Raw genomic sequence first — 27,764 nt, 5'->3', positions numbered from 1 at the left:
AATTCTCACCATTGATGGAGAAAAAGCTAGATATAAATTATGCCTCAAAATTTTTTTTTTACATAAATTTCTTTAATATTGCATAAGAATAGGATCTTTATTCCAGAGTTTGTTTATGTGCCCTTTAAAGTAGAAAAGAAGGCAGCACTGTAACATTAACTTTTTGGATACTGATGAGAAACCATTTAAAAATAACCTGCCTGGGTCAACAAGGTGATGTATACTTTATTATGTTGTACATTTATGCTCATGCTGATGTCCTCTCCAGCATCACCTAGGAAGGTCTGTTAGCAGCCTGCGGATGGTTTTGGACTTGCCTTGGGCCCCGCCCAGTTTCCTACCACCATAATGCTAGCTGCCATCGTGAAAATATTCTTGAAATATTTACAGCGTAGAATGCCAATCAAATGAATAAAATAAATAAATGTACATGTATGCATTGCTTACTATTGTAGTAGGAACTACATGTATTTTATTGTGTTGCTTCCTCCCAAATGAATAGCATTGTATCGGATGCGCTGTTATATTAACATACTTACTTGTTTACCTGCATCCTAATGAACAGATAACTCATAGGACACTGTCTCTAGGTCTTCATGTAAGGTTAATCGAGTGGAAGGCCAGACGAGGTCAGGTGTGACATAGGTTGTTACCTGCTAATTAAACGCCCACATCACTGAAATCATTACCTATGACACGACCGTTATTTTCCATCCTCTTATTTGCATCAAGGCCTTGATCAGTATGGATGGAGTGTCAATGACAATGCAGTCAAGTTGGCTCGTCATCATCACAGCCATCTTTCCTACACCATCAGGGGCAGTAAGGCACATGTACATGTACCTGCTAAACAACATTGCTCTTCTTCACAGAGTGATCTATTGTGATTCAGGTATGAATCAGGCAGTGGGAGAGTTACATGTAATTTGCATTATAGTTTTTAGTTACCTGTCCATGTATAACTCAGATCTTTAAAGATCTGGATGGTTTTGCTTTATATGCACATGTACATGTACTCTTGACACCGCTCCCGGAAGCATGTCTGTCATGTAGGTGTAAAGATGTACATTTATATCTGGTAGAGTTCAATTCTGAGGGTCATAAAGATGCCTTTACTAATGATTTTACATTTGTAAATCATCTGGGTAATGGCCTACCATTACACATTGGATATATATACAGTTTACTGTAGGAGTATGCGAAAATGCACTTTCAGAAACATATAAAGCTTTTGACTACCTTTAAATACATGTAGCGGACTTCCATGGCCTGGTGGCTAGCATACTAACACAGAACAATAACCAAGGATTTTCTCACCAATATAATCGTTATAAGTTCAAATCCAGCTCATGCTGGCTTTCTCTTCAGTCCTGGGTGGGAAGGTTTGTCAGCAACTGGCTTTGATATGTTTGCACCCCCCAACTAATACATATTTTCACAAAATTTAAAGGATTGTTATTTTATCTTTTCAGGAATGATGTCTTAGTTAAAGGTACTCAGCCCATCCAGATATTTAAGATACATGGCAATATGTCCTCTGGCATACAGCTTTTGGAATAAATGAGCCATGAGTTGGTTTCGAAAAGGGAGTGGCCGCCCAGATGCTGGCATTGGGGTAACGGCTGTGGAGAAACCTTTGGGGTCAGGAAACAACTCTCCTGGGGACACAGACCCTGACACCTGCTTGGAAGTCTTTAAGATTCACTGGAAGCAGGCCCTGAACATCATCCAGCCTCAGACCTTGGAGCTGGGGGACTGAAGGAAAGGTGAAGCCGAGTCTGCAATCTGATGATGTAGAAACGGTTATACACAATGTTGAGCAGATGGTCTATCTGATTGTCTCAGAGAACAGTGCCAATGGCATGCCAGGCACCATCCTGCTCTACCTGCTAGAGCATGAGATCCTGGAGAAGTTCTCCACCTGGTGCTCAGAGGTTATAGACTACGGAGAACGGTTAAAAATTGAACAGTTAAAAATGTATGAAATGCTCATCAGCCAATCAAAGCAACTTTTACTCATTCACAAACCAATCATTCACCCTCTGCTGAAGCTTTTGGGTCAGTGTGCAGAATCCCTGGAGCAGTACAGATCCAGGGACTTGGAGCGTCGCATGGTACTGGTGCTACACCAGCTTTGTATCTGTCTCTCCCAACAGACTCTCATTCTGGAGAGTTTCTTCCTCTCCGACGCTGACCACGGTCCGGCAAAGTTCCTCATCTTCTCTCTGTTGATCCCGTACGTCCATCGTGAGGGTACAGTCGGCCAGGAAGCTCGAGACGCCCTCCTGCTCATCATGGCGCTCTCAGCCAAACATGACAACATAGGAAGATATGTTGCAGAGAACTCCCATTTCTGTCCGGTATGTGATATAAAAATGCCGATAATGTTATATTTTCCGTTTTCAGTGAATGCTCTCTTTGTTTGGAAAGTACATGGAGGTAACAATGTGGAAAAGATGGTGGTACAGTTATGGCACATGTTCGTTCATGTACATATTTTTAAAAGGCTCCATTCTAAATACTCATTCATAAAGGTGAACCAATTATTACTTGTTGTTTTATCAGCAGGGTAAATCTTTTCGTAATGTTGAGGAGTGTATAAACATAAAACTTGAAACCCTAAAAACATCAAAATCATGCAAAATGGAAAGGTTGAATTTCAGTTGTATTTTTTTTTCCATTTTTGATTTTTCAATGTTGGCTCACTCATGAAACTGTGAAATGAAACTGGTATTACCTTAGTTTCATGAAGAAAAAAAAATATAAAATTTAGCTACAGTGTTGGACATTGCAACTGAAAATTTGCCTGCCCTTGCTGTTACCGGGGCCTTGGCATGAAGTTGGCATGGTCTTACCTGAAGTTGGTAAGACATAAACGTGTTATCTACCAGTTTGATACACGTCTTGGTCTAGCAGCCCATGAAGATATGCATCATGCATGGAATTCATGCAACAAGATGACTTTCTTACTGTCATTGCATTACTTGTATTTTACATCATTATTAATGTTGATATGTTTTGTTGCAGGTGCTTGCGACAGGCCTCAGCGGTCTGTACTCATCACTGCCACGCAAGCTAAACATCCCATCGGATGACTGGCATCAACTGTCACCAGAAGACATCAGCCAGATGCCTGACCTGCAGATGTTTCTCTACTCTCTGGAGTTCTGTAATGCTGTTGCCCAGGTGAATCATATGTACTTAACCTGTACCTCACCTGTGAAGGTGCACTATTAAAAATTTTTGTTTCAGAGCATGAAAATGAGACTTGAAAAAAAAAGGTCAATTTATAGCATTATGGAATATTAAAGGTTATTGTGCATGTAATATATTTTTCACATTCACTTTCCATCACACAGATTTTGGCTGCATTTGTGCAATTAAATACATGTACAGCTAAAATGGACCACTTGGTATTGTATTGTTAAGCCTTCATGTATGTTGTCTGGTTTAAGGTGGCCCACTCCCTAGTGCGGGATCAGCTCATCAGTTACATCTACAATGGTTTCTTGGTCCCTGTCCTAGGCCCAGCCCTACATCAGGTGAGTCGACTCGGTCCCACCCCTGTTATACTCTCTTAACTATTTCACGTATGCAGTTTTTTTTTTGATCGGATGTTATTCATGAAAAATGAAAAAGTTTTCAGTTTTCACGCCCCAGTGACCTTTTCATTAAGGGAAAAGTTCAGTGTTGATTCAACTACTTTTATCCAATAAACTGGATTGAATGAAAGATGCTGTATAATCTAAAAATGTACTGTTTCTTTTATTGGCTTTTGATATCTAATAGGTAAGGATTAATTAAAAGGCAGTAAATTACCACCTTGAAATAAATGTTTGCAATGATACGGCTGAAGTATTGCCATTTTGACCATAGTTTTGATTCATTCGTTCATTTAAAAGAAATGTGCTAAGTAAGTACAAGTTGTAAGTATAGAGTTGTTCTGCAGAAATAATAAGCCATAAGATGTCATTAAAATTTATAAAAGTTGCCTAAAGCAGGATGTGTGTTTGCTGATTTGCAGTTGAAGCGTTATATATGACAAGGTGACTGCGAGAATGACATCATAGTCTCGTGTTTTGTTACCTCACCTGCGATTATGTGACTTGTAGGCTGGTAGCATTCATACAGCTGTGAATTAGACACCTGATCTTATCAATAGGTGGAGAGCCTAAAACCAGTTTATCAGCAATATCAACACAAATAGAAACAATGATTAATTAATATCCTGTTTGAACTGACGTGAATCGCATGGATCTGTGGATAGGGAAGTCCAGACAACAAAAGCTTCACAGATGATGGCTGTCTGTGTATCTCTGATTAATTTCTCCTTTTGCTGACTCATCGTTAAGCTTATGAGTCTCCCTATTCTATTAACGAACACCTGAACTACCTTTTTAAATAGTCAAAAGTAATCTTAGAGTGTAGCTGACAATGGATGTGTGGTGGGCGTTGTGGTTATGATCACTTCCTGTAATAACTTGTATGTTTACGAGTGTTTTGTTTTCCTTTGGTTGTTTTTTTTTTAGGGGGGTGGGGGGGGGTGGGGATAACATACTGTAAATCTCCTGAAGTGTAGCATTTTTCAAGTGACATATTTTGCTTAATTCTGATCTATTCATTTGCTTTTTATGGCCTCTTAAGAATATTATGCAAAGTTTGATTAAGTTATTATGAGACAAACTTTAAGTGTTAGCATAAAAAGTATCATTTTAAGACCTTTTATCTGCTTTTGAAAGTGCATTTTACATACCAAACTATAGGTGAAATACATGTATACATGCAGTTCATTGTAATAACCCTTTGTTGTTATTGAATATATATGTATAAACAATTTCAATCTCTGCTTAATGTTTGTGTGTTAAGGTCTAGTATGTTTTACACAAATCTTTTGCTCTGTTGCCTAACACAGATTTTCTTTCAGTGTATTTTTACACTATGTAGTGCTTAGTAAAGCTTTCGATTTATGCTTTGTGGATTTTTTTCTTGTTTCATTTTATCTAAATAAAATGATATTCATGTAAAGTCTAAACTTAATTGTGTTCTTGTCAATAGCACATTTTTATTTTCATATTCTTTAAAAACTTTGTAACATTGTAATTTTTTTGTATTATCTAATTAAAAATATATTTATGAAGTATTTTAACAGTAATTTGCATATTTTTATTATTTTTTTTCTCCTCCCTTCTGATTGGCTGCAGGATGTAGCAGGGGTTCCACTGCCACTGCTAGAGTCCAGGTTATTTGTGGTCAGTTTGAGCTATTTAGTGCACTGACAGCATGCCTCTTGTAATCCTTGCATACTTGTGTGTTGTTGTGGGCTATGTGCTCTCATATCTCTGTGGTTGATGCTCTAGTTAACTCATACTACATACTCAAAATGCTCATTTATTATTAAGCCAGCTGTGTAGTCAGTATTTCGGGTGAGGATTCTCACATTTGTTTTTAGTTTTTGTCATTATTGTCCATGTCTCCATGAAATGTCCCATTTCTAAGCATATTTTTTATTTCCAAAACCAGACACCTATGTGTCAAAATCAGCCCTTCCAGCATTCATTATTATTTTAACACTGCTGTGGTCTCCATTATTTGGTGTCTTGGCTGATCCCTTGATTGTCACCAGTACTTTTGTTGTACTGTTTTTGTTTGAAGCACTTCACTTTGGCAGTTGAGCATTAGTTTTGTCTTTACTATTGCATTTTATCGGGCAAAGCTGTGTTTGCATGACTTCAGCAGAAATAACTGTCATCTCAGGGTGTAGAAATATCTCATGAATGATTGGTTAAGATTGAAAACATGGCAGTGCTTGTGATTTTCTCAGTGTCTGCGTTTTAGTTACTTTAAACTTTGAGATACTGTATTACATACATGTATGTACATTTGGTCCAGTGTTGTGCATGCTTGCGCATTTTCCTACTCTATGGATATTGATAATGTGTGTAACCAGTACATTTAAATCCATTTATTTCTCTTCAACCTGATTAACTGATCTACATGTACTTTTACAGTTTACATCCATTATTCTGTTCTACACTCCTGTCTATACACACATCTTATTCACAATTTACAGTTTCCATCCATTATTTTGTTCTACACTCCTGTCTATATATACACCTCTTATTTATAATATGCAGATTATATCCGTGATTTTATTCTACACTCCTGTCTATACACACCTCTCATTTACAATATACATTTAACATCCATTATTCTGTCTACTCATTTGTACACATCCCTTATTTCATTTCATATACAATATATATCCATTATTCTGTTCTTTTCTCTTGTCTATGCACACCCCTTATTTACAATATACATGTAGTTTTTAATCCATTATTCTTTTCGCCGCTCCTGTCTATACACACCATTTACTTACAATATACCATTTACATCCATTATTCTGTTGTCTGCTCATTAATACACATTCCTTATTTCATTGCATTTACAATATAAATTCATTATTCTGTTCTCCACCATTGTCTTTACACATCATGTATTTCATTGGCCTTACAATATATATCCATTATTCTGTTCTTTTCTCTTGTCTGTGTACACCCCTTATTTACAATATACATGTATTTACAGTATACAGTTCACATCCATTAGTCTGTTGTCTGCTTATCTATACATAACCCTTATTTCATTGCATTTGCAATATACATTCATTATACTGTTCTTCACTCTTGTCTGTACACATCCCATATTTCATTACCCTTACAGTGTATATCCATTATTCTGTTCTTTACATAACAGCGTGATCTACACATTCTGTACTCATACATGCAATGTATAAAACTGTTGTTCTTTTCTCTTCACCAGGCTTATATCATGAAAGGTTACATGTGATTGCATTATTCTGTTCTGTTCACACAGTGAATATATGCGTTCCCTGGTGTATATTTATCAACCATATTATTGAATTGCATATAGAGATAAGTGACAGATGATGTTATGGTTTTTACTGGCACATACACATGTGTATTTCACGTTATACAGCTGGCTTGCTGTTATTGCAATTGTGTACATGTATGTATACAGATTATTGCTGGGGATTCGATCAGATCCATTCCATAAAGTTGCTGTGGTTTAGTGTCCAATTGGTTATGTTGATATGTTTATATCAATAGACCAAGTAGTAGACAACCCTGCCCCTGGATAACCCTTTTGATGTTTCACTACCATGGTTTCTGCTTACCTGTAGCTACATGTACTTATGATCATTTAACTTAAAATTTTTATAATACAATAACTACATGTTGGTGTATACTTTACTTTAGATGCTAAAATGCTTTATGCTTTTGCTGCGTATAAAGATAGTTGTTACAATTTTCCCCTCAATATAGTTACCTGTGGTGAAGGGATATTTGCATTAATACAACTATGTGCATACAATGTATTAATTTATATTGACATCTTCATATCACAAATATACACATATGTACATGTTTCTGTATATATATATACCTGCTACCTGTGTTTGGATAGCACTACACAAGCAGTATTGGCCATTCAAGTGTGCTTTGGTCATGCATGTGAGCTTCAGTGTGTGGTGTGATTACATGAACTATTTGTAAGCTTAAATCTTCCCTACTAATCATTCAGGGGTATAGATAGATGTACAGGTTCTGTCCGACAGCTTTGCATCAGTGCATATACAGCGATATCGAAATAACATAGGGCTTGGCATTGTAGTATCCTGACTACACTAGGTCTTGTTCCAGATTTTTTTCTTAGGTGACATCAATTTTATTTTGTGCTTTATGGGTGAGCTGACACTAAAAAAATCCAAAAATGGAATGAAAACTAAATTGAAAATTCTTCTTTTTATTTTGTTTGATTTCAATGCTTTTTGTGATTTTCCAGTTTTTTTTCTTATACATCTTTAACAGGAACAATTTCTGGGACGGTCACATTTCCAACAAATTATTCGGTTTTTCAATTTTATTGTTTGTTTTCATACCCTCCTCTGACATGGAGAAAAGATTCATTTTGCCCATAAAACAAAAATTGTCATTTGTATGGCCTTATTTATTTATCAAGATGCTCTAATCTCTCCCCCTACATTAGTGTTTTCCCTAAACCAATGTGACTAACAGTGGCTAGCATTACCCTGACCACTTAACATGCAGCAAGATCATGTCTAGCTGAGCCATTTCCACCTTCCACAGAATGTTTTGATAGGCCATCTGTATATTGACTACAGCAGGACATTGACACATTTGATTTGATACACACACATACAATGGACATGTAGAGGACTAATTTCCACTGCTAGCTTATTTACAGTAATCACATATAATTTCACAGATTTTTTTTCACCTATAAATCACCCTTCTGTGCTCAGTTGGTAAAATGATTTGTTTGTGTCACTAAAGATGCAAGCCTCATAAAGCTATGTAAATCATTTCTCTGCACCCCGTATCCTCTCAGAATACTGGTTGCCAAAAGGCCTGTGTCTGTTCATGTACATGTGTTTATAGTATTAACAGTTTAATGTAATTTGACTACGTGTTGCTTTTCCGACCAGTCAAAACCATCTATGTGCCACTCCTGCAACAGCTGCACATTAGAAAAAACAGAAAAAACTTTTTTCTTTTCCTGATGTAGAAGTTATCATGTTAAGTAAGCATGTATCAAGGAGTGTCAAGTACTCCGGGGAAGTTTAAAATAAACCAATATAGGGAGGATCAAGCTAACTGTCAACTATTATGTGGATGTAAGCACTTCATTATAAATGTTTCTATCTGATGACTTGGAAAGGAAGCTAGGGAGTTTCCTTTTCACTAATTTCAGCCAAAAGTGTTATCATTTGAATACATCTACATATATCAATGTTTAAATGCATTTTCCTTTGTAGACTGTGGGGTTTTACTTATGTACTGTATTGTACATAAATGCATTGATGCATATTGGTTATTGATTCTAGCACATGGAGTTTATTGGTGGAAAGTAACTATAGTGCCCAGACAAAGGGATAGGTTAAATAATTTGTAGGAATATTATTCATAACCCTTTAGGATGAAAACACCAATATGATTGTGAAAGTTCCTTTTCTTGCATGAACCCCTAAGTAGCGTTTATTATGTCTATAAGGTTGATGAATATTTTCATCGTGATCTGTTTTGTAAGTAAAAGTTTCTATATAAAAAATTTATACCATATATTTAAACACAATTTTCTAACAACAACAGAATATATTACCTTTAAATATTTTAAGCAAGTTTCATTTAATGTTGTGTTGAGAAAAGCCCCAAAGTGTTGTCGATTGTTACGAATAACCGATGTGAAATGAATGCTTTGGTATCTTGTGTTTGGATATCATCTGCTGCGTACCTCATACTCTTTGGTTGAGCTTCTCATATTTTAGCATCATTTGGGAATGGGCCATGTGTTCAGTTTGGTTTCAGCTATGTGTATGTGCTTGTGTTCATGTGTTTTCTTTGGCCGTATACCATGAGTGTGCATGGTGATGTAGACTGCGTATAGTAAAATACAATGCACTATTATCATATGATACATGTATGAATAATCAGTTATTTTAAATAGCTGTAGTTCTGTATTATTCAGTGCAGAGGATTTTACTTCCTTATCTGTAGTCTGGTTTTCTTTCCTCATTGATATAATTCCTCTTGTAGCCCTGGTAATCCTGCACTTATTTCACTAGTAAAATTCACATTAACATTTGTGCATATAACACAGTAGATTTCCATTAATATTAAATGTAGATTTTAAATTTATTGAACCGATGGTAATGACTTCAGTGAAACAACATTTGATGTGCTTAGATGTTCCCATTTTTGTTGATAATGTATCTGTATTATGTTATAGGGAAGGAAAACTTGAAGTCTTTCTCAGATGAAAGGCCATTAAAAGCTGCTGAAAAAAGTAGTTTGATTTATTTTCTTTTAGAATTTATTCAACCTACCTACATGCATTTGAAAGTTTGGATTCTATGGCCTTTTCTAAACATATTGAGACCAGTGACGTCACACCAGGGTTTTGCCAGCTAAGATACGTAGACAGCTAACGTTCATCATTCACAATGCATATGCATATACATATAGATTGATAAATACCTATGCCGAATGGACCTTCAAATGAACCATTTTAGGCAAAAAATCTGGATACCTTCAGGTTACCAGAGACCTCCGTAGAATTTAATGTTTTAAAACCATTTTACTCGGTTGGAAAATTCTAAAAAAATAGACCGAACTATTTTTCCTGAAGAGTGGTTAATGATCTTTAATCTGGTATATATTTCATAACAGTGTTTTCTTTGCCTTTAAAAATGAGTCGTCAGGATAAAGCTATATGTTGGGTATATCCTGTACATCGTTATTTGGGTTATTATAAATCATAATTTATTGTTGTTTAAAATGATGGTATAAACTAATTTAAATACACACAGGTACAGTATTTTAGTTCCCATAGGACACACATCAATTTCTACATGCTCTATTTGTTACCTCCACATGTTACCAGGTATCACATAGCATCTCCATGGTGTACTGGTAGTGAGGGGCTCTAGAATACATTTGTACCATGCTTGGAGAACTTCCACAACACACAAAAAATGTAAAAACGTTTTCTTAGAGTAATATTAGAAAAAATTGATGGGATGTGATACGTATTGTAGCCTCCAGCCATACATTTAACAAAACATTATGATTGACATTTTTGTAAGTTTTTTTCATAATCATGGCCCAATACGGCAATATAACCCAAATGTAAAGGGCTAAATAAAACAAAATTAGCAAGAAAATGGATATACAGTAGAATAAAATCACCTGTAATAATTACATTGAATGTTCCTCCAACTGATCACTCTGCTGTACTAAGTTGGTGATAGATTAATCAGAGGAAATTACAAGTTATTGTCAGCAAATCACAGATAATTTCATATGAATTTTCACCAGCTATTAAATCATCTTTCCGTACTACACTGTGCAGAATTTCCAGGAAATAATATATGTAACTTATTCACTGTATATGCCGAAGCTTTCTAAAAGATAAAGATGACCTCAGTTAGCTCTCGTTGCCCTCGTAACTCGTGGAGGTATGAAGGAGTACTGTTCTGGAAACCTGGTTTATGATTGCCATTGTTACACTGGATTTAACCCCCTGTTATCACCTGTTGTGTTGTACAGAATTCGCGTGACGAGATCATCGCAGCCACTGCGTACCTGGAGCTCTTTCTCCGCAGGATCACAGAGCCAGCACTCCTCCGTGCCTTTCTTAAGTTCGTCATAGTGGGCAAGTATGATGAGATCACTGTCCTCGACTCGTTTATCGCTCGGATCAACACCAACTCAAGGGTAAACAGTGTTTGGGTTTCTCATATTTACTGTTAAAATATTATGTCGTTCTCAGCGAATTTTTCTCCTCCATGTCTGCTCGTATCGGGACTTTTGGAGGGACTTTAGGGGCCTCCGTGGTCGAGAGGGCTAGCAGGCCAGCGTTGCGCAATGACCCGGGAGCCTCCCACCAATACGATTGCTGTGAGTTTAAATCCAGCTCATGGTGGCTTCCTCTCCTTAATTTTGTGGGTAGGTTGGCCAGCATCCTGTGGATGGTTGTGGGTTTTCCCCGGCCTGTAGCTGTCCAGTTTCCCCCCACCATAGTGCTGGCCGACGGCGTATAAGCGAAATATTCTTGAGTATGGCATAAAACACCAATGAAATAAATATATAAATAAATGGGAGGGCTTGACAACACTCAAGTCTCCAAGCAGCCAGTATCAGGTCACTTGGGCAAAATACTAAGTATTCTCTTCACGTATAGTTGTTAACTGAAATCCACAGAGTAGTGGAAATTGTGAACATACATGTTGGCCCAGGCACTTGCGATGTACACCTTTCCTGTACTTTAGAATTATTGGTTGAGAACTATCAAGGCTGTCACAGCTAAAGCTAAATCTGTCTGATGTTACCCGGACGTCCGAAGCTCCCGACTTTACCCTACCTGGTAATCACAGAAACTTAAGCCTGTTTGATGCTGTGTGCAGTGGTTTGTTATTTACCCAAACGACTTAGCTATGACCCTTTGATTGACTCATTGAGTGAATGAATGCTTGGGGTTTAATGTCGTACTTAACAATTTTTCAGTTGTATGACGACAAGAAGTCATGAGATGTGTGTATCGACTGTGTCTTCATGTGGCCAGGCGAGTCCATGCCGCCGAAGTGCTGCCGCCACTGAAGTATTATGCCGAAAACACGAGACATGACACCCCACCCTGTCACATTATACTGACACCGGGCCAACCTTTCCTGCTTGTTTTTCTATGACTTTAAGGGCTATTTTGTCTCGTTACAGCTGTGTGTGTCATCCTTGTCTCTTTTCAAAACCCTGGTGGAGCTCAACTGCGAGGATGTCATGTTTCAGCTTGTCTTCAGGTAGGACGTCATTAACAGCTCTTTCAGTTAGTTGCAGGGGTTGAAATAACGCCTATCTACCTGTGAGCGACAGGCAATTTTTATCAGTGACAAGTCACAAAAAACATAACCTGTCACGTCGACAGGTAGGCCCAGTAAGTTTACAACCATGTTTAAGTCATATCCATGCATGTCTATTTTTGTGAAGTCTGTATATTTACTTGACATTCCCATAATCAAAATGTTGTCGCAAGACTTCTTCATTTTCGACCCGAACAAGTCAACACTGTTAGGACGTCATTTAGGGGACATGACCGTTGTCAATGAACCTATTGTATTTAAGCTTTCAATTTTGTGGCCAAACATACCTTCAGTGTTGAAGAACGTGCTTCAGATATCATTTAGTCCCTTTATGCAGAAGTATTCAGGGTAATCGTAGCAGTGGCAAAATTAGATCTGCAAAAATGCTTTTCCTAACACTTTCAACAGGGTCCACAGCTCTGACGAAATGATCAGTGCCAGTAAGCCTGACAAGAGAAAAGTCAATGCAGAGCAGTGAATCAAACAAAAATTGAAGTGTCATGCACGTCTCTCACCATTACATTTGTATCTGTGCAAGTTGCTGGCCACAGTCATAAAAATTAAATCTTCTTGAGTACAGCGTTAAACATCAGTCAAATAAATAAATAATAAAATGTGAAGTTAATATTTATTAAATCTTCATATCACACAAAAGTGTACAGTTTTAGGACCGCATTGGTATCTTTTCTAGCTTTTCTTACGTGTGGCGTCGCAGGTGTAAAGGGAAGCAACTCAAGATAATGTATAAAAGTCTAAACGCATACAGACTGGATGCTTTTCTTCAGTTGTTTCCCTTGAATGGGAAGCACATGCGTACATAAGTACAGACAGAACTTCCACAAGTAAGTTTTGTTTTGATGAGCGACCATGCAGAAATCCGGGTCCTGACAGAATATTGAATAAACAGGGAAATGCTACTGAAACCAAATATTCTTGTAATATGGTAGACTGATATTTGCTGCCGAGGTGGCGATGATGACGGAAAACAGTTTGACCAAACTGAAATCATATGTTAGCAAAAGGCAAAAATGCATGGCGATCGGTGGCGCCAGCACAAATTATAGACCTGTAGGTGAAAGGTAGAAAACAGTCTACCTGTCTCTGTGAAAGGCGGAATTAAGAAAACATTTCTACCCCTGTAGTTGTGTTATCAAACTGTAATCAACACCCCAGAACAGGCACTTAAGTGTTGATGATTGTAGTAGACATAAGGGACGGCTTTAGGCATAAAGCCATACTGTTTGCTTTAATAGATCCCTGAACTCTCACCAATAAGATGGTTGTGAGTGAAAGTGCAGCCCATGCTGGCTTCCTTTCAAACATGGGAAGGTCTGCCAGCAACCTGTGGATGGTCGTGGCTTCCTCCTGTGCTCAGCCCGTTTCCTCCCACCATAATGCTGGCCGCCGTCATGTAAGTGAAGTTGCCTAAATGACCCAAAATTTTGGAAACAAAAGTGCATTTTTAGAAGCCAGTGAATGTCACAAAATATTATTGTTGGTGTTGAAACTTACAATTTTCCAGTAGAATATCACCCCATGTTCCAAGCAAACCTCAAAACATCTTTCTGAAATCTCAGAATCAGGAAAAATGGGCAAGTTAGTCATGGATGAAGTTTATGGTCATTTATGGTATTCTTGAGTACAGCATAAAACACCAATTAAATAAATAAATAGATCCCTCGAAGACAACCAGTTCAGTGAGGTTGCATAGTTGAATCCAATCCCTAATGGGCTGATTGTGGATTCCTGGATTTATGTCATGGGGTTTGTCTGGTACCTGGCAAGATGAGTGACAACGTGTTGCTGTCTCTGTCATATTGAGTTTTAAACACCAGAAATTTGTTAGGAAGTTAGGCTTTTAATATGATGTACCCATCTTATGGTTTTACCCAGTAACTGATACATTGTGCTCATGTGATGGTTTTATCCAGTAATTGATACCTTGTACCCATGTGATGGTTTTGTCCAGTAACTCATACCTTGTACCCATGTGATAGTTTTGTCAGGTATTTAATACTTCATTTTCATGTGATGGTTTTATAAGGTATCTAAGACCGTGTAATCCATGTAACGTATCTTTTATCTTGTACCTGTGTGATAATTTTGTCCTATATCTCAAATCTTGTACCAGTGTGATGTGTTTTTTTTCCCCAGGTATCTAATACCTTGTACCCATGTGATGGTAAGCCAAAGGAGAGCAGTGAAGGAGCTAGACTTGTACAGCAAGTCAGCGGAGAAGTTTCTGTCACTGCAGCCCTCATGCTGTCTGACAGAGGATGGGGATTGCTCAGGTTCGGCCAGCCCTAAACTTGGCCAGACCAGGTGAGAACTCGTTAGCTTCTTTGACCCCTCTTCACTGGTGTGGCATTAGGTGCATGAGTGTGAACAAGCATTGACTTTGTTCTGATTTGAGGGCTGTGCTAATTGTTAAACATTGTGTCTTTAATACAGTTTTGTAGTGTGGTATCATTTGCATGTGTGTATAAAAAAAAAATCACTATTTCGGATAACAATTTCTTGCTTATTTATATATTTATTTATTTATTTGATTGGTCTTTTACGCCGTACTCAAAAATATTTCACTTATACGACTGCGGCCAGCATTATGGTGGGTGGAAACCGGGGAAAGCCTGCGATCATCCGTAGGTTGCTGTGCAGACCTTCCCACGTACGGTCGCAGAAGAAGCCAGTATGAGCTGGACGAACTCAGAGCGACCGCATTGGTGAGAGACTCCTGGGTCATTATGCTGCGCTAGCGTGCTAACCAACTGAGCCACGGAGGCCCCTCTTGCTTAAAAGAGACTTGTATTAACATTGGGCTAAGCACTTTACACCTAAATTAATAAATGACACCTCTAAAATGATGGGTGTTTTTTTTATAACATGTATGATACATGTGGTTTATGTGCCAACTGTTTTTTGTGTGCATGAATGTTGAAAAACTGTAGCAGAAAACCTGATTTTTTTGTAGCACAAATGAGGGCTGGGATAGCAATAAATAGTTTTTGTTGCACAGCTAGCATGTGGTTTTATGGCCTGTAAGATTATTTAGCATTAAAATGGTTTTTTGTTAATTTTTGCGCCGTAGAGTTGTGGATTTCATGAACAATACAGGTGTGTGATGTGCCATATTTTTTCAACCGTTTTGCATGTTCAGAAGGTGGCGCTTTAGGTATACTGCATTTCACCCAAAGGTTTATAACATTTTTAAAATGACACATTTTGCTTCACTCTGATTCATGCATCTTTTTTTTTTTGTTTTGTTTTCAAATTTGATTAATTTTTTATCTTAAAAAACTTTAGTGTTGGCATTAAAAGTATCATTTTAAGGTCTTTATCTGCTTACCGGTATGAAAGTCCATTTTTACAAAAGAAAATTTAGGTGAAATACAGTTAGGGCCTTTCCCCAGCCTAGACTGCAACAAATATGTATTCTGCGAAGCCCTGATGTTGGCAAATCCACATGAGATAAATTATCCCCCAAACATTATGGCTGGTAAATTGCACTTAAAAATGACCCTTAAATATGCAAAAAGGTTGAAAGAATAGGGTAGTTAATGATATATACACAGTTCTTTGCACACGATGAACTGTGATGGGCAAAATTCACCATATACATATATGCCACAGCTGTATTTTGAAATATGCTATAACATAAAATAAATTAAAAAAACATCCCTGGAAATGCATTCACATCTCTCATGATGAATGTCAACAAAGATGGGCATCAAAAGAGAGATACTAGAGTATTTTAATGGGATCTGGCCTTACAGCAAGCTTCAGTGTCCAGCATTATTAATGTGACCTCTTCAATCCATTACTGCCATACAGCTTTTGATGTCAGTGCTTACTTTCTTCTTATAGACAGAATGGATGATAGCTTTTTAGTAGTGAAGCTTTAAGCAGTAATCTGCAGCTTTCTGCTATGTGTTTTATGCTTTTGGGATTATTGATTTGTTTGGCTATATACCTACATTTTATATTCACCTTTTTGGCTTAGAAGACAGTGTGAGCACTTTAGTGTCCCTATATTTAAAAAAAACAAAAGTCATTAAACTTTTTTTAACATGTCAGAAAGTCCGTGGAAAATACATATATGAGCTATGTCTGCTTGGCGTAAAATGAGGTGACAGAGATCTCGACTTCACAGCCTTCAAATGTGTAGGTAAAGGAAACCAGGCAGAGTCTTCAGGAAACCTCATGATATCTCAGCAGGTACCTGACCACCTTCATGACTTAAAGTCTTAGCCTGTCTCTCAGTATCCTCAGTGGTGTTAGCTGGAGGACACCTTAGACTGCCAAGCCAGAAAGGGCCCCTCTTTCTTTATAGATTGTCACCAAAGTGCTCAAATGTCGGACAGCTGAGGTACATAATGTTCAGTGTTTAACAGTTTTAGATAACATGTACCACAGCTACTATTATGTCTCTGTCTGTACATACTCTTATCACACGTATTTGGCCAGATAAGATCCTCAAGCTACCCTCTATTCAATTTAAATGGGTGAGATAGGTAAAAAAGTATCATAATAAAATTTGCGGAGAAAAAGATAATGGGACATGGTACCGAATTTTCAGTGTAATTGCTGTAATGAATTTATGAAGAGCCAACAGTGGAGGAATCTGTGAAAAAAAAGAATGATTTTCATCCATTTAATGTCAGCTGTGTTGAATTACCTGGGATTATTCTCCTACCAATTTTAGCAGTGGAAGGGAAATTGAACGGCTTTTTATCGGCTGATTGTTTGTCTTCAACCCGTCAGCTGAGGCTCTTGTCTGGCTAAAAATGGTGGATGTTTCTGGTGTGGCTTCTAATACCTTGCTTACTCTCTCTCAGTTTACCAGCTTTTAACCAGTCGTCAGATGGTGTGTTTGACAGCCCTTTCCTGCCTGTCAATCATAGCTCTCAGTCGTCTGACTCCGCCCTTGATTTGTCTCATTCGGCTCCATTGCCTCACAAATCAGGGCTGGGTTTTACTCGACTGTTCAGATCTAACAGCACCTTGAGCCGATCTCTGTCCACTGGCAGGTATAAACTTTAGTTTTTTGTATCTTTATGTACTGATCATTTATGCTGTAATAGCTTGGTCGCTAGTAATGTGTTTCAGCAGAAATATTTGTCGCCAGTGGCGTATATTTGATGATTAATATGTATGTGTATTACATATTTATCTGATAGTCTCAATTTCTCTAAGAAAACTGATGCCTCATCTCAAAACTTGGGGTCTTATCAAATATCACAATCCTAGTTCAAACTTAATTGCTTCATTATACTGAAAAATGAATGTGTTATACTGATTCATGCTCAAAAACTGGGATATACAGTGCCAGTTCCACGAAGCCATTTCTGACTTAAATATGTCAGGATTTAAAACTTAGTCATGATACTTAGTTTTTTGCACAGGAAGTTGAATGTTGGCACATTTGTCTTCAGACAACTTTAAAAGTGTGGTCAAAATTTTTATTTCTAGATCCCAAAAATATGTTTTTAAGATTGTCTTTAAATTTTTGACTGAAGTCAATCTTGGCTTTTTGAAATTGGCCCCAGTTCGGACTGAATTCCTAAAGAAACTGGAGGCTAAATATCCCAAATTCGTCAAGTTATACACAAGTTATACACAGCTTCTCTAATTCTGTGTAACACCTTACATCTTTAACCTATCACATTGTGACATATATTCTGGATATTAGATAGAGCAATACTTCAGTTTATTTTTGCATGGAGTGTATGGAATGTAACATCATATGCACCTATGATCACAATATTGACATGGGCAAAGGTATTAGTGGACAGGAATCACAATTGTATTTCAGAGTTTATAATATGATTTCCACATGGATATGCCAGCATTGCATACTAACAATGAAATTATGTACCTATGATTTCATAAAGCCATGTTTGACACACAACAGTTAAAGGACAGAAATCTATCAAAGCACAGTACATGTACATTTATATTACCCTTACAATCACACTAAAGTCAGATCTAGTTGCTGCCTTTTTACACTGATTTTTTTACTTACTTGATCAGAGGCAGTCTCTGCTCATTATTGTCCAATCAGATACCACACTTTCTTAATACAGTTTTGATTTTGAGCAATGAAGTGATTAACTTTTTACACTATTAGACTTATTAAAAGAATTGTTTTGATATAATGTGTCAGCTTATGAGTTAGAAGTGAGAAATATGAGCACTATTACTAAAGCAAGAAGTCCTTACACAGCTGCTAGATCTGACCTCAAAGGATGTGGATAAGCCCCATAATCTACTTGTTACATAATGTGCATTATATGAAAATATATCTTAACAAAAGAGAGAAAAAAATACGAGAGAAAAAGGGCAGATCGTACCGGTACACATGTTTTTGTCTTGTGATGCTCACAAGCTCTGAAATAAAGGGAGGTAACTGAGAGTGAACATCATATGTCATTGACAGAACTCTCATGAAATCTCTTGCTCGCAGGGTGTAAGTATGACTAGTTTATCTGGGTTCTTTACCTTCACTAACCTGGCATGTTAGCTCAGATATTTTCACATCATGCAAAATATCAGCATGACTCTAATATTTAGTACCAGGATTTCATTGTTCACACAGTTCACATGTACAGTATTGTCAAATTTATGCATATTTTTGCATAATGTCAGAGACCATTTTTAAGAGAATTTTTTTCTTTTTTGTGTTCAAAGATGTAAAAATGTTAGCTGAGTGCATTCTTAATTAAAATTCATAAAATATGCTTGTTCAGAAGTGATTTTGGGATAGTAAATGTTATTAGTGTCTCACTACAAAAAAAAAACACTGCTATAGTTACATTTATTTTATAACATGTATTATAGTTCAGTCTTTTGTTAGCATACATTTGCTGTTAATTTTCTATTTCATACCACAATATAACATTAAGTGGAATTTAAACCCTAAAAAAAACCCCAAGTCTCAGAAAGAATTTCTTCATAATATCTGCTGTGTCCTTTTCCCGATCATGATGCATGTACATTTATGTAGCCATATAACTTCAGAGTTATGCAAGAATAAAAACTGTTGAAGAGTTTTATAAAATTTGTGTGTAAGTGCATGTGTAAGTGTAATATCTGTTCTGTAGTCTTTTCTTTTGGTACTCATATACCCCGTCATAATATATCTGGAAAGAATATTTTATTAAGATGTATCTGCATATGAACTTATACAATACATGTATACACATGGTAAAGTACATGTACACTAGCTGCCAGTAATCAGCATTGCTACCATATACATGTATACTGTATTAGGTTAAATATCAGCCTGCATGGAAGCTGTCCAAATATATCCCGGCTACAGCATGTGGTTATACTTGGTTATAGATGGCTAGCATGGGTGGTTCAGACATCCAGTGGAAATCCTGTTATTCCTTTTACAAGTAATTGCATGATTCAAATACTTGCATGTATACACTTGAAATGTCGTTTTTTAGAAAATACTTCACTGAGCTGTCAGATGTTTATTTGTGTTGTTGTTTATTTATGAATGGTAAATGATTTACAGACTACCTGACTAAAGTTTTGAGTTATTTAATATCGGCTAAAGTTTTATGGGAAGGTTGTTCATAAGCTTAAAAAAGTATATGATATCTAGTCCTAACACTTTTGGAGAAAACCAGCCCCGATAGCACAGTTAGTCAAGTGTCCGCTTCGGGAGCGGTAGATCCAGGGTCAATCCTGGCTTGAGTCACACCTAAGACTTTAAAAGAGGAAGTTGTAACTTCCTCGCTTGGCATTCAGCATGAAGGGGATCGTGCAACGACTGGTTGACCCGTGTCAGTATAATGGCTCGTGTGGAGCAGCTTACTTGCCTTCGGTAAGGCATCTCCGTGTAGCAGCTCTAGATAAAAGAGTGTTCCAGCAACAAGGAGGCACATTACATGCACTCTAAATGATTCCTTCGTCATCATATGAATGAAAAGTTGTTAAGTATGACCTAAGACACTCACTCACTCCCTTTGGGACAAAAATGTTTTGCGACTTTAATGTTGTTCTCATCATTTTCTTCTAATGAAGTCCATCTGCTTTGACATGAAACACAGATACTAATGTAGATGTTCTGTTTCCAGGGAAAAAATGCTAAATGAAGAACTGAGGCAGATTTGTTATATTATGTATGAAAAGTTCTTTTCATAAAGAAAATTATCCATGGACCAACCCATAATATGTGTACATGCAAGAATACATCATCATTAAATTATTCACATTAAATCACATTGAGTGACAGCTGAAATTCTGCTAGTTGTGTTTAGTGGGGGTTTAGTTCCAGGTTTTACTTAACCTTCAACAACCTGTCCCAATACTCAGTTTCCGTATGAAGGTTTATGACAGATAATATGCTTTCTGATCTCTTGTGCATTTATGCTCCATGCTTCATCTTAGGTTTTCTGAATGATAGACTTCATGTTATTATTCTTTGCTATGTAATATTTAAGTGTTCTGTGCCAGGAATGAAAATAATTTCTTGAAATGTTGTCTGCATTTTGTTTATTCAAGTCTGGAAGGCATTCGTCAGAGTTAGGCGTACATCAGTAACTTGTTTAGTAAAAACCTAACAAAATTATTGCAGTGGTTTTACAGAAGCTAAGAGTGAAGCATAAAAAATGTTGCTCATCAGTTTGTATTTTATTTCTCAATCTGTTGTCAAATGTATTTTATAGTTTGTTTGTACTTAGTGATTGGAGTATTAAAACAGAGAGCATGGTGATCTTGTCTTGTTTTAGGACTAAGGCGGTGGATTCTGCCAGAGGCTCATCATTATCTGTCTCCATAGGCAGCACTCTGGAACAGATGGAGACAAACTACATGGACTATCTGCACGAAGCTCAGCAGAGAATTTTGTGTTGTGCCAAAGCCTGTAGAAACTGGTCAGCGCCTTATGATGGGGAGCTACCTCCCCCTGACAGTGACCTGGGCTTCTCAGATACTGCCTTAACTAAAACAGGTACACAGAGCTCCTCAGTGTCAGGTAAACTTGTGAATAATGTCTCTGCTGGTGACTCTACAAAGTCTGCCACCGTCCTTGCTGGCAATGAAGAAACCTCTGGTAAAGAGAATGTTAAGGCAGAAGCAGCAGCTATGAAGGTGGTCTCAGAGACAGCAGTCACCAACTCTCTTCAAGCTGAAGATACTGTACTTAGGCAGCAGGACTCTGTTCCCACCCCCCACCGTGCCTCTTCCCCTCTCTCTGATGTATCTAAGTGTCTAGACTTGGAATCTTTCCTGGCTTACTTGAACACAGTGGAAGTGCTATCGCCATCAACCCCAGAGGAGATGGAGCGGTACCTGGAAGAACTGGACACCCTGGCTAGTGCTCTACCCAGCCCGTCAGCCAGGACAGAGCACGTTCCATCTTCCCTTACCCCAAAAGCAGAAGACAAGCAGGTCACTGATACTTCTCATCTCACAGGAGACTGTTCTCAGCAGCTACGGTCTGAGGCTAGTCAGAGCAGCAAAGCGAGGTCAAGCACAGCTAGTTCTGACCGGTCCAGCACCTCCAGTGTTGAGGGCTCAGTGAGGCAGCTAAGTTCAGGCCCCTCCCCCACCCCTGTCTCTACCCCAGGGGGCGCAGCAGGGAAAGCTACAGCACGCAGCTCATTCCTCGGTGCTAAATATCCCTCAGGTACACCAAATATAGGTGAGTAGATATGTTTAGTATGGCACTGTTTGGTTTGGCTGATGAATATGTGGACGCTTGTATGGATAAATAATTAGAAGTCAACATTCCTCTCAGGCCGTAAGTGGGGAAGGTCTGTCAGCAACCTGCAGATGGTTGTGGGCTTCCTGCAGGCTCTTCCCGGTTTACTCCCACCATAATCCTGGCCGCCGTCGTATAAGTGAAATATTCTTGAGTAATGTGTAAAACACCAATCAAATAAATAAATCAGAAGTCAAAATCAGAAGTCAAAAGAAAACTTCAGGTTTATGAATGTACATGTAGTGGCACACAATTTTCAGGTAGTACTTGTGTTAAAAATGTATAATAAGCACCTAATTCATGATAAACTTTGAAGTGTCGTACATGTTGACTTAATTTTTGATGCAGTAGATTGTTTTGACACTTAAATGGCCACATTGCATGTTGCTGAGAACCAAGATTGAATTGAACTGACAGATGTAGGATACTCTATTTGATACTCAGAGTGACACATTTGGCTTCATTTTGACTCATTCATTCACTTGATAGATCCTTTTAAGAGGTTTTTTGTGAAATTTAATTTTTCTTTTATTAGAAAAACTTGTGTTGGCATGGCAAGCACCATTTTAGCACCTTTTTTAATGCTCTGAATGGGCATTTTTGCATACCAAACTTTGGGCGATAGACAGTAATATCAGTTTGATGGAATGGTATGTAAATGACATAATTACACCTAGTAAAAAGATATAACATGTATATGTATTAAGTGTTGGTATGTGTTTTGTTGTCAGGTCCTTTTCTGAGCGCTTTGTTGACGAAATTGGAGAGTATGATGCAGAACTCCCTGTACGTGAACCTTCTACTGACGGGCCTCATCTCTCGCCTGGCTTGTTATCCCAAACCACTGCTACGCTCATTCCTTCTCAATCACAATCTAGTCTTCCAGCCAAGTGTCAAGTCCCTTATGCAGGTATATAGCTTAATGCATACTACACTGTACCATACATACATCAATATTTACCACAAAGGCCTCGGTGTTAATTGCAACAGGTAAAGTTCAAATTGGAAGTGAGATGGTCTTACAGCAATCTTCGGATGGTTGTGGATTTCCACCCGGTCTCTACCCAGTTCCCTCCGACCATTGTTCTTAATACACCAGTCAAATAAATTATTAGATAAGTAAAGTTCAAAGTATGTTACTTTAGTTGTTAAGGTAACATGAGTTGGTGATGGTAAAATCTGCCATGTGCCTGATGGTATTATAATAACTGGCACACATCCTTGTTGTAGAATTATTCTACCTGTCTTACTTCACAGATAAGGTTTTGTCTTACATGTACCTATGACAGGTTTATGTCTCTATTTTGAGATTTTAACTGCCTGACCCAGTTAATATATTCGTACTTAAAAGGTTACTTTGAAAACTAAGAGAACACTGTTACATTTGCATATAGTTCTTGTGGGTACATGATTGCAAGCAGCTAGTGCTGAACTTCATGTCACTATTCTGTTTAAGGTGTTAACCTCAGTGCGACAGAAAGTGGACAACTTTGCCAGTACGCAACCAAACTTTGACGTCCTTCTAATGCAAGCACGGAAGTTCCTGGCTCTGAGGGAGCAGATGTACCTGGCAGAGCTGAACGGTGGTCAACCTGAGAGAAGTTCCCCCCAGCTGGTGGGCAAGATGGGCAGGTCACAGTCTGTGACAGAATTTGTGAGAGGTTAGTGCACTACATTAGGATCCACCCTTCATGGTATAAAGGCTTAGCTTTGTCTAAATATTCAACAAAGCCAAATCTCACCATATGTTCAGCAGCACAAGTGGATCATGGATATGTAACTGACACCAGACCTGCAGTAATGTACATGTAGTGGGCCTCCATGGCCTAAGGGCTTAGCACGCCAGAGCGACACGGTGATCTAGGAGCCTCCCGCCAGTGCAGCCCGTGTGAGCTCAAGTCCAGGTCATGCAGTCTTCCTCTCCAGCCTTACTTTGGGTGGTCTGCCGGCAACCTGCGGATGGTTATGGGTTTCTGCTGGGTGCTGCCTGGTTTCCTCCCCCCATAATGCTGGCCGCTGTCGTATAAGTCGTAAAACATCAATCAAATAAATAAATACAGTAATGTATTTCAGCAAAAATTTAGCATTTTTCAGGTTACATGTTTTGCTTGATTTGGGCCGCCTGCTAGCAAGAGTGTTTTCTGTGGAGTTTGATGAATTTCTTGTCAAAAAAACTCGAGTATTGGCATCAAAAATGATATCAAAGGATATAAAGGCAACTGGAATTTGTTAAATAAAGTTGGGAGTCCTGAAATAGCATTTCTGCTATTCTCTACAGAGAACCTGATATGGTGCTATATTATTATAATATTAATGTTTTAACAGGTGACAAGAGAAGAACAAGCATCAGTGATTTGCTATTTAAGAAGTCCCCTGCAAAGGATCAGAAAGATCGTGGTCAGTCAGTGCCCCCTGGTAGCGGACCCGGTAATCCAGTGCTGGAGAGGATTGTGGGAGGTGCTGGTTACAGATTTGTCAACTCTCGGTCACCTGCATCCAACCTTATTCCAGAAAACCCACTAGAGTCCCTTAAAACCAAGAATGCAGTGTTCTGCGCATTAATACTGGAGGAATTTGTGAAAGAACTGGCTTCTCTGGCTCAGGAACATGCAGTTCTCTCCCTTGATGAAGGCTATTCTAGCAGTTAGCATTTCATATGAAATAAATAAGAGCTATTATTATTTCAAGGGGTAAAATCTACATTCTGCACTGATACTCAGATTGGTCATCCTGAAAGCTAATTCACAAGTGAAACTTCAGTGATGGCAGCATTTGTCTCAATCTTGTGTGAACATTTCTCACTATTGCTTCAGTCAACAGCACAGTGAACCTGCATGACCACATGAATGTGAGAGGGACACTTTTTGTACAATATGTACATGCGTTCAGCATTTTAAAACTGGCTATTGACAGTCTCTCTTTAGAAGTGCCACAAGCCACTCCACAAAGTGTGTAACCGCTGTAGAAAATTTGCTTCAGTGAAAACAGGCCTAGTCAGTGTTAAACTTTGAACTTTTCTTGTTTGACATCAACGTACCGTTTGTAGACTGAATAGTCAACCATCAATAACCACTCATTTGTTTCACTAAATAGGAAATGATGCTGTTATATTACAGATGAAGTTTGAACAGACGTTTTGAAGCCTTAAGCCCTACCTTAATTTGGACTAGTGTAATACAGGGCACAATGTGTTTGGAGTGCCTGGTCCTAAACAATCACATCCGCCATGCTGTGTGGAGAGAAACTCCCTAGGTGTCCCTTGTGTCTCTCCATTCAGACTTCCAAAACTAAGTCTTTGACATCAATATTAAAGATACAATGCTACCTCTTTACATATGTGTATGCTGTAATTGCAGGACATGACTTTAAATTCTAAATTCTTAGATAAAATTCTACAAGGTATGATTGGTAACTTTCGATTTACCACTAAGCATTTGGAAATGGCCTATATATCTCTCATTTCTGGTAACAAGGTGTCAAAATTTTGTACTCCGCATTCTCACTTTTTTTTTCTCACACAGTCATTACTTCTGAAAATTTTGCCTTTCCTATGATCTCACCCTTTTGTATACATCAGATCACAGTCATTTTCCACATCTATCACAAGCCTTGGTCTATTTTTAAACTACATTAATTTCTTATTTCACATTTAATGATACATGTAATGATATATTTTCTTAAACATTGAAATAAGGAAACCAAGTGAAGAAATCAAACACCGCTATGTGTGCATTTTGAGGCCTGACAACCACACAAGAGACATTCAGAAAGTGTGTCACATGTTCTGTCACAAAAATATATATAAATCATACCTTTACAACTTGATTTTTGTTACTGTGTATGTACTTGTACATAGCTTCACTAGAATTCATTAGCACTCAAGTATCTGATGGAGTAAAGTTTGAACAGAGCTCACACTGGCATTGTTGTAAGCTTTTTCTCGGGGTGAATGACAGGGGCTTTATCAGGTGGAGTAGTTCTGCTGGACTTGTAGAGCCACTTCACAAAACTTCGTAAGGCAGATTTCTTGTAACTGTCTGCACAAATGACGTATACCTTACGCAGCCATAAGGCAGTGTGGTCTGCATGGAAAGTGAAGAAAATATCCATCACAAGGTTTTGTGAACGTGAGCCCTGGACACTTTATGTGTATTGAAGTGAGTCCTCCTGCACATAAGCAGCAATCTCTACTTCAACTCCTGTAGAATAAATGTAAATCTGATATTCATTTGAGAGGACTTTTGTTCAGCTTTACATGAAGCTTTCAACTGAGGCATAAGTAATATTTGGATTGCGTTTAAATTATTCCTTGTTGATAATGTACATGTAGTTTGTTTTCCTGCCTGTAGCCTTTGTTTGCATGCATGTTGAACATGGTAGACATGTAAAGTATGTTGAAGCGTTATACTGTTAAGTTTTTAGTCTCTGGAATTGTAAATTTGTTTTATGCTGCTGGATATTTTTTACTTTGTAATTAGAAAACATTACGGTATAATTTATGATGCTGTAAAATTGGACTTGTCATAGTTTATTTTGTATTTGGTGAAATTGTGATATCTTGTAACTCTTGTGAACGTAAGAAAATGTGTTGAAATCTTTGCAAACTGGGATTTGTACAATACTCTGTTTGATTTACTGTGGAAGAAAATGTTTTCAGTTGGTTTTGTGATTTTGTTTTTTTCTACGCACCCTGTTCAGGAAGAGCTAACAGTAGATTTACATGAGGTCTCATTTTCTCATGTCGGCATTTGATTCAAATACCCTCAGTGGTAGCAAGCCTTGGGAGTGCATTATTGTACATGTCGGCATTTGATTTTTCTGGGCCAGTTAGATTGTAAACTTAAATAGTAGATGGTACACTAAATAGACTGGATAGTGTACTACATAGTATCTTATTCAGGACATCTGAAGCATATGAAACTCAATAATTTACAGTTTTAGTATCTCTGGTATTTTACTAGTGTGCTTTTGACAATTCTGATCAAGGATGATGATTCAATTCACAGCCTGTGGTAAAAATTTTGAAAGATTTATATTGATGTAGTTTTAGAAACCTGACCATAAAATAAAAGAAACAACAATCTAAGAAATAAATAAGTTTACCCGGCCATTCATCTTATTTTGTAGCATAATAAAACTGTGTCCACACGTGGTATACCTGCTCACCCCAGCTTTTTTCATTAATACACAATTTTTGGCTGAAAAATTTGATTTTCTGTTGTTTTTTCTGGGTTATCTCGCACCTGTGGTATGTTATGAACTGACACCATTTGTGTATTAGTCAATGCTAATTGCCCCAGGAGTTGGAAACATGGTCACTTTATTTGTAAGTGCATTTTTTCAAAGTTCAAAATCCACAAGGTGGCATGATTTAAGAGAAAGCTAGTTATCAGAAAGGTTTTGAAAAAGTGTCCTTGAAGTTTTCTGTAGAATTCTATGGCTCTGTTTTGATTTATTTATGTTTTTTGATTGGTGTTATATGCCTTACTGAAGAATATTTTACTTATACGATGGCGACCAGCATTATGGTGAGAGAAAACTGGGCAGAGCTCGGTGGAAACCTACGACCATCCGGAGGTTGCTGGCAGACCTCCC

The 27,764-nt window shown here is 37.8% G+C and overlaps 1 protein-coding gene across 1 annotated transcript in view; it reads left to right on the top strand.

The window, feature by feature from the left end:
- LOC135472122 (FHF complex subunit HOOK-interacting protein 1B-like) overlaps positions 1-27,366 on the top strand; it is a 39,761-nt gene extending 12,395 nt beyond the window's left edge. Inside the window, 14 exon segments of the mRNA XM_064751481.1 lie at positions 1,473-1,752; positions 1,754-2,360; positions 3,028-3,186; positions 3,456-3,542; positions 5,202-5,249; positions 11,148-11,315; positions 12,315-12,394; positions 14,609-14,776; positions 17,290-17,481; positions 18,891-18,920; positions 21,196-22,109; positions 22,901-23,079; positions 23,626-23,830; positions 24,495-27,366. Coding sequence (XP_064607551.1) covers positions 1,568-1,752; positions 1,754-2,360; positions 3,028-3,186; positions 3,456-3,542; positions 5,202-5,249; positions 11,148-11,315; positions 12,315-12,394; positions 14,609-14,776; positions 17,290-17,481; positions 18,891-18,920; positions 21,196-22,109; positions 22,901-23,079; positions 23,626-23,830; positions 24,495-24,817 — 3,345 coding nt within the window. The 5' untranslated portion in view covers positions 1,473-1,567 and the 3' untranslated portion in view covers positions 24,818-27,366.
- The last annotated feature ends 398 nt before the right edge of the window (positions 27,367-27,764 follow it).

Source organism: Liolophura sinensis, chromosome 8 (genome assembly GCF_032854445.1).
Source record: "Liolophura sinensis isolate JHLJ2023 chromosome 8, CUHK_Ljap_v2, whole genome shotgun sequence".
Lineage (NCBI taxonomy): Eukaryota > Metazoa > Mollusca > Polyplacophora > Chitonida > Chitonidae > Liolophura > Liolophura sinensis.
This window is presented reverse-complemented; position numbering and strand designations above follow the sequence as displayed.